Source organism: Salminus brasiliensis, chromosome 9 (assembly GCF_030463535.1).
Source record: "Salminus brasiliensis chromosome 9, fSalBra1.hap2, whole genome shotgun sequence".
NCBI classification, from domain to species: domain Eukaryota; kingdom Metazoa; phylum Chordata; class Actinopteri; order Characiformes; family Bryconidae; genus Salminus; species Salminus brasiliensis.
The window spans coordinates 24400807-24409168 of record NC_132886.1 but is presented as its reverse complement, the minus strand read 5'-3'; the positions used below and the strand labels follow the sequence as shown (position 1 = coordinate 24409168).

At 36.8% G+C, this 8362-nt stretch overlaps 1 protein-coding gene across 1 annotated transcript; it reads left to right on the top strand.

Moving 5' to 3' along the window:
• The first annotated feature begins 260 nt into the window (after positions 1–260).
• LOC140562736 (uncharacterized) lies at positions 261–5884 on the top strand. The gene is made up of 4 exons (XM_072688597.1): positions 261–432; positions 3325–3672; positions 3770–4116; positions 5759–5884. The coding sequence occupies exons 1-4, from the start codon at positions 261–263 to the stop codon at positions 5882–5884; spliced, it is 993 nt and encodes a 330-aa protein (XP_072544698.1).
• Positions 5885–8362: the final 2478 nt, after the last annotated feature.

The window sequence follows — 8362 nt, the reverse complement described above, 5'->3', positions numbered from 1 at the left end:
CCTAGTGTCGGATCGGGGACCCCAATTTGCCAGCCGGTTTTGGAGAGCTTTCTGCCAGTTGATGGGAGCCACAGTCAGCCTTACTTCAGGTTTCCACCCTGAATCGAATGGACAGGCTGAACGAACCAACCAAGACCTTGGCCAGCTGCTCCACTGCTTGACGGCAGGGAACCCAGCCTCTTGGGTGGATTAACTGCCCTGGGTGAAGTATGCTCACAACACACTTTGGCACTGTATGGCCACTGTATACCTGTAAGGGTATGTCTCCCTTCGAGTGCCAATTTGGGTACTCTCCTCCCTTGTTCGAAGAACAAGAGATGGAGGTGGGGGTTCCCTCTGCTGTGCAGCTTGTCCGTCGATGTCGTAGGACCTGGCAGAAGGCTCGGGCCACCCTACTGGCAACCTTGAGGGCCAGAAAGCGGATTGCGGATCGCAAGAGGTGTTGTGCTCTGCCTTTCTGTGTGGGCCAAAGGGTGTGGTTGTCCACCCGGGACAGAAAACAGAAAAGAGAAAAGTTGTGAACAGGAAAGAGAAAAGTTTAAGTTGTGAACAGAAAAGAGAAAAGTGAAAAGTTGTGAACAGAAAAGAGAAAAGCATTTGAGTTGCTGTCTTTAGTTTGAGTTAACATCACTCCTGGATTTTCCTTTGTTTGTTTTCCCGCCGTTTTCTGTGTTGCTTATGATCAGTGTTTATACTGACACCCCTCACAGCTGTGGTGGCACAGTGGAAATACACTGGGCTCCCATTACTAGGGTTGGGAGCTTAAGCTCAACAGTCACCAAGCACACACCATAAGAGGAGAAGTTTCATTTAATCATAATACAACAAACTTTGACTGCACTTGAGTCCAAACCCCACAACACACCGTAGCATTTTCAGTGTTGTAGTGTTGTAGTCACCTGTATCAGTAGCTTAAATCAGTGGCTGAAAGTAGTCCTGTATATCACACTGAGGAAATGGGCAGAATTGTCCTGTGAAGCCGCTGGCTATTCTCATCTGTTTCTTATCTCATCTGATATTAATGCCTTGTGGTGGTGCTGCTCCCCCAGCATAGAAAAGAAAACTTGGCCACAACAGACTAATAGAATTACCTTATTATCTTTCTGAGCAAACTGAAAGACCTAAGCGTCTGTAGAAAGAAGAGCTTACTCTGAGCTTATGTCTTATCTAGGAGGGCCCTATTGTATGTGTAGGACTAAAGTATCTCTACAGATTTGCTTTAAATTATCAGTGGTTTCACAGCACCCCTAACATGCCAGAAATCCATCACTAGTTCTTTGTTTTGCCGGTGACAAGCTGCAGGTGATTTACCCTCCTGAGAGACAAGGGTGTTGAAAGCAGAAATTGAAGAACATGATCCTCACTGTGGTTCTGACTTCTTCTAGGTATGACTGGTTCCACAGGAGCATATAGATCAGTGTGTGTCTGAAAAGTGAGAGTCTTGGAAATTAGTGACTGAAGCTACTTAGAACTTTCCACAGGCAAATGAGTAACTGCCATTTTAGTAATTGCTCCAGGTGTTTACTCCTGGCTTTTCATGCAGACAAATTAAATTTTGAAGATTTGATCATGAAAAACACCAGATATAAACGAACTCAATAAAATAAAATAATAACTCAATAAAATAATGCTGAGTCAGTCAAAAACGGAGTGAAGAAAGAACCACAAACAAGCAGGAAATACAGACTGCCAGGCAAAGCATCTCAGGGAAAGAGCTCAGCATTTGTTGATGTCTATGGGTTGTAGACCTCAGGCAGTCATTGACTGCAAATAATTTACATCCAAATACTTTTAAGTCTGTGGAAATAGAGGCATTATGTAAAATGCTATTTTTGTTAAACCCCTTCAAACTTCTTTAGATCAGATCAATGCTGACCCACATTGTAACAATGTTCTGTTCAAGGTATTAGTGTTCTGTCTCTGGTATTTTAGCAGTATTTTCTTTTTTACATTTAAAGTATAATGTAGTAACAGCTGTGAACTTTTTGGCAAGTATTATCAAACTGATATTTACTAAGTCATTTTTTTTGAGTCAGGAAAGGAACTTTAGATCCATCTTAGAATTTGCTGTGTTTTCATTGTTCCATTGTCTGTAGGGTTTTATTTTTCTTTTAGAAGGTGTTAAAGGTCTGTTTAGCATCATCATTTGATGCGGTCGGAAGCTTCAATAGTCCACCATCTACTGCAGTTAAGTCGATGTGTGGCATCTTGACTGTGATTGCTATACACTCATAATAGTCATAAAAATGCTTTCTATACCTTCTTTAGGATTTCTATATATACGGCACAACATACATTTCTCCATATCTTAGCATGATAATGTGAATTCAAATACTATAAGAAACTCTAAGAATTTAAAACAAGTTTTAAGTTTTTTGTTTGTTTTTTTTACCATATTCAAGCTTTTTAGTAGGAAGGACCAAGGGTCATGCTAGAATTCAAACATTAATTTTCTGAGAAATTCTTACAGAGGAACATAAAATCTGTCATTTCTATGACATCCTAGCATCTTCCTAGGGGACCTCAACAACTACCAAGCCGCATCCATTCAACTACCTGAAATGCCATTGTAACACATGACATTAATGCCACATTACAAATACCATAGCAACCACCAACCACCACCCTAGTAATCATTAGAAAGTCTTAGAAAATGCTCAGCAGCTACCTAGAAACCATCTTAAATACTGAAGCAACCATCTGGCAACACTGTAGTGATCACTTGGAAATTGCTTAAGCTTTTCTTCAGAAAATTTAGTTTAATTCATGTACCTCTATGTTTGCTTCTATATTTAAAGACAGAAACTTCATCTGGCATTCATATTTCAAATCCAGTTGTTTAGTTTGGTGTAATTTTGGCTTTGGACAAAACAGGTCTATATTTATGCTCAGTGATCTGTATGGCCCATTTTAGCTTCCTGTCATGCTGTTCTGGAAGCCAATCAGCTGTCAGCAGAGAATTATAAAGTCATGCTTGAATGAAATTTTCAGACAGAGTAATGCTTGTGTAGCTACATTTCAGAAGATAACATTTGTCCTACAGGAAATGTAAGTAAAAAAATAAATGTTAAATGTTTTTATTTACTTTTGTAGTCATACATATTGACTGTATACACATTTCTTTTCAGAAAATGTATTACTTGAAGAAGTTGGCAATGATTGGATTTTATGTAACTGTGCTGTTCACAACAGAATTAGGTAATGTTTAAGAATAATTATTTAATTTCTATATATAATATTAATGATATTCCTTTTGTATTGCTATGTAGTCTAAAATAGTGTCTGCAATATTTTTAAAACAGTAATAGATTTTCACCTTTTTAGGAGGGGCATCAGATGTAGACATTGCTTGCCCAGATGAACTGAAGGTCATTCAGAAGGGGGAAAATGTCAGTCTGACTTGTTCGTTTTCATATTCTGATGCACCAGTGATTTCATGGTTGAAAAAGACTCCAGGAGAACAGCCAGTTCTCATCACTTCTAGTGTTATTTCTTTTGCACAATTTTACAATGATTTTGAGAAGAGTGGCCGCTTTCATGCATCACAAGGAAAAAGCAGTTTTACTCTGAATATCCTACATGCAGAGCCATCTGATTCAGTAACGTATATCTGTGCAGCTTCATATTATTCAAATATTGCATTATCAGACTGCACAGTTTTAGTCCTCAAAGGTGCGTATCTGATTACTACATACTTTTGACATTTTAACCCTACATCTTCATTTTCATTTGTAATTGGAGCACCTGTTCTTTTTTTTTTTTTTTTTAGGTGCAACTTCAAGTCACTACACTGTTCTTCAACATGCCGCATCAGATCCAGTCCAACTGGGAGGCAATACAACTCTGCAGTGCTCAATACTCACAAATAACTCTGCAGAAGATCACAGTGTGTACTGGTTCAGACATGGATCAGGGGACTCTCATCCAGGACTCATCTACACTCATGAAAACAGGAGTGATCAGTGTGAGAAAAGATCTGAGACTGGTTCTTCTACACAGAGCTGTATCTACAAACTCCCCAAGAAGAACCTCAGCCCCTCTGATGCTGGAACTTACTACTGTGCTGTAGCTGCATGTGGAGAGATACTGTTTGGAAATGGAACTAAACTGAACTTTGTAGGTAAGATCAGATTTTTTTAAATCTTTTGAAATAAATAAATAAATAAGCCAACCCAGTTGCAAACCATAAACATGGTGGAGTTTCTCAATACATGCAAAAAAAGTAATGGTATAGATAAATTCACAATTACACATGTCTAAAATGGTGAATGTAATTAAATCTAAATGAGCAGCTGCTTTTCTAACAATACAATCAGATGTATTACAATGCTTAAGCTGTGTCTGCACAAGACATTACAGTTTTCCTAATTTAGTAAACTTATTGCCGCTGTCTATTTCTTTAACATATATGTTTTATACTACCCCAAAAGCAATACCTGAATTCTCTGTCTCTAACACACCACTGAAACTAAGTGCACTTGAAAATAAAATGCAGTTAGAAAATATTTTTTGTCAAGACGTTTTATTTTATAATATAATATCACTGTGATAGCCATGAGGTTATTATGTAGGTACAGTGGAATAACTGTTTTAAAATCCTCTTGTAATCAGAAAGGTCTTGTTGGAAATCAGCAGTTTATACAAATGTAATTACACTTACCATGTTAGACATTGTGTCTATAAGGCAAAATATTCCATTACAGCATTACAGTAACTACAAAGTCAAAACTGAAGTATATACATTTGTGTATTGTGAATTGTACTGCTCAAATCCATCTCAAACAGTAAAGACATCAATGCATTTGTGAAATACATTATCAGGAATTACACTGTTGTTGAATGTCATCGCCCTCACACTAAAAATGACAATGAAAGTCAATGTAAAACGGCTTTGATTTAAGACATTTTTAAACATTTTTAAAATTTCTAATACTCCACTGATCATGCAAGTATGACACAATGTAAAGAATAATTGCCTGATTCACATTATATAAATTGATAAAAATAGAGATAGAGGGTTTTTGCATGACAACAATGATATATTGTAAAATGTGTAATTAAACAGTTATGAGGAACACTTGATATGAAATGAGACCAAAATGCAGCTCTTTTGCTTCTTAAACACTAAAAATCTGAAAACATGTAAGAAGTCAATACAGCTCCTATTTTCTTTTTTTTTGTATAATGTTAAACAGAAATTTTGATTACATGATAAATATCTCTTTTCTTTTCTTTTATAGAGAATCGATTTTTGGACTCACTTGTTATTGTTTTAGCAGCATCAAACATTATATTCATGGTTGTGGTTTTATTTCTGTACCGAAAATTACATCGCAGTCATCATTAAGGTAAGTTTTATACAACACTGTAAAATGACACATTGTACTTCAATATTCGATTGATATGCTTATCATTTTTTAAAGGTGCTGCTGAAGGTCTCCCAACTGAAGTAAACCTGGTGATTATTTTTCTTTTTGTTTTTTGACTTAAAATACAGAAACTTTGCATTTTTGTTTCACAATTTCTAAATGCAATGTTATTGTAAATAAGATATGTATAGCTTTTAGACTTAGGTTTAAATACATGATTAATAAAGGTAGTATACATTATAATTAATAAAATATAACTATTTTTTTATTACTAAGAACTAAATGTGTCATTCTAACTAAAATTCTTAAGATAAATATATCATTTTGTCAAATGTGTGTTTTGTTCTGTATGTTTAACATGCTACGTGCTTGGTTGCGGCATCTGTCAGACAGAGGACACTGGTGACCTGAACTATGCAGGTCTGAGTTTTTCTCAGCCTCCCTCCTCAAGAAGAAACAAAGCGAAGAACCGCAGTGATCAGCCTGTGTACGCACAGGTGAAGATACATCAGTAGAATAAACTTACTGAAATCATTCAGTTTTCTGTATATATCTTTTTTCATTTTATAACAGAATCTTGTTTCATACTGTAACTCTGTGATTTGTACCTGCTACTTTTTCACAACATGCATAATACAATTGATACCTCTTTCTGGCACTAATGTTGAGTTTTTTTCTGATTTGGCCATAGTCACAGGCTTCAGGTGGATAGCTAATGTTGTGTTGATTTACTATTTACACCTCATTTAATTCAAAAGGTTTAGTTGATATGTTAAGGTAGGGAATGTGGCAAGAGGGCTTCAGTCATAATTTAAGCATAACTTGACACAAATGAATACAACTGAAGTTAATAAAACAATTTGGTTTCATGGTGTTATCATTGGACCACATTGATTACATTGTCATTGGAGTTATTGGGGCCTTGACTTAACAAGGGGTGATTATTTTTTCTTAGCTTTGAACTAAAACTAACAAGAGATTCACAATAATGCACCATAAAAAATCACTGTTGTTATTACATTACTGGCTACTAATTGCTTTATTTTTGCACAGTAGTACTGTGAAACATTAACAGTAAAAAAACAACAATAACAACAACAACAACAGTAATCTCTGAAATTACTGTAACCAGGATTACAGAGATACTGTGATGTAGCCGAATTCAGATGTACACTTACAGTAATAACCTGCAATGACAATACATCCTCTGTGTAATGACACTAAATTACTGGCTACTGGTTGCAATACTTTCACAGTACTTTTTTGTTACATATAAACCCAAGAAAATAAATGCATTCTTTATTCTTTAATTAATGTTTTTATTTAGTGTAAACAATAAGATTAAATCTGCATACTGTGAACTTCAGTAAGGTATGAATACAGGATTACTGTGATCTATGTGTATCACAGCAGTCAGCAGACTTTTCTATTCAGTATGAAGTGAACCCAACCAGTGTAGGTTAATTAATTGGAAATGGCTCAGTATCTGTTAATCACCAGTGTGTATTTCCAGCTGCAAAAATAGATCTGTAAATAAAATAATCACAACAACTTGTGCATATCACACACTGGTCCCTTTGATTTACTTTCAGAACATGTCTTTTATAAATACAAGTGTAAAGTATGTGATGCAGCAGGCAGTGTGTGTGTGCCGGACAGCTCCAGAGGCCTGGGGTTGTCAGTTGGAACTTTGCGTTGCTCTCTGTCTGTGAGGAGCTTTTTCTGGGTTCATTAATGATCTCTAATACACTGCCATCTGAAATTCCTCTCAGTTACGATCTTAAGAAACAATAGATTAGGGTGTAATTTTAACTAAAGGAAAAAAGGCCAGATTTTTAACAGACATTGCGTAAGACACATTTAGATCAGAGAAAGTTGCTGGCCACATGTCTATTACCCAATCACAATGGGTATATATATATACAGTGAGTCCAAGAATGGATTCACATCCTGCAGTGCCCGAAAGGTACCCCTGCTGAAGAGAGCACATGTGGAGGCGCGCCTCAAGTATGCCAATGATCATTTGAAAGATGAACCAAGTTATTGGGAGAAGGTTTTGTGGTCAGACGAGACCAAAATTGAACTTTTTGGCCTCAACTCCACCCGCCATGTGTGGAGGAAGAAAAATGCTGCCTATGACACCAAGAACACTGTGCCCACCGTCAAGCATGGAGGTGGAAGCATAATGTTTTGGGGGTGTTTCTCTGCCAAGGGTACAGGGCTACTTCACCGCATCACTGGGAAGATGGATGGAGCCATGTACCGCACAATCCTGAGGGACAACCTCCTCCCCTCTGCCAGGGATCTGAAAATGGGCCGTGGTTGGGTCTTCCAACATGATAACGACCCTAAACATACAGCAAAGGCAACAAAGGATTGGCTCAAGAAAAATCACATTAAGGTCATGGAGTGGCCCAGCCAGTCGCCAGACCTCAATCCGATCGAAAATCTATGGAGGGAGCTGAAGGTCAGAGTTGCCAAGCGACAGCCCACCAACCTTCATGATTTAGAGAGGATCTGCAAAGAAGAGTGGGCCAAAATTCCCCCTGGTGTGTGTGCTAAACTTGTGGTTAACTACAACAAACGTCTCACCGCTGTGCTTGCAAACAAAGGCTTTGCCACTAAGTATTGAGTGTGTTTGGCAAGAGGGATCAAATACTTATTTTCCTCATTGAAATACAAATTAATTAAAATATATTCTTTAAAATTATATTCTGGATTTTTGTCTTGATATTCTGTCTCTCCATGTTAGAATATATCTACCATTAAAAGTGCAGAAGGATAGTGTCTTTATTAGTGGGCAAACAAAGAAAATCAGCAAGGGATCAAATACTTCTTGGACTCACTGTATATATATATATATATATATATATATATATATATATATATATACTGCTCAAAAAATAAAGGGAACACTTAAACAACACAATATAACTGCAAGTAAATCAAACTTCTGTGAAATCAAATCCAAATCCACTTAGGAAGCAACACTG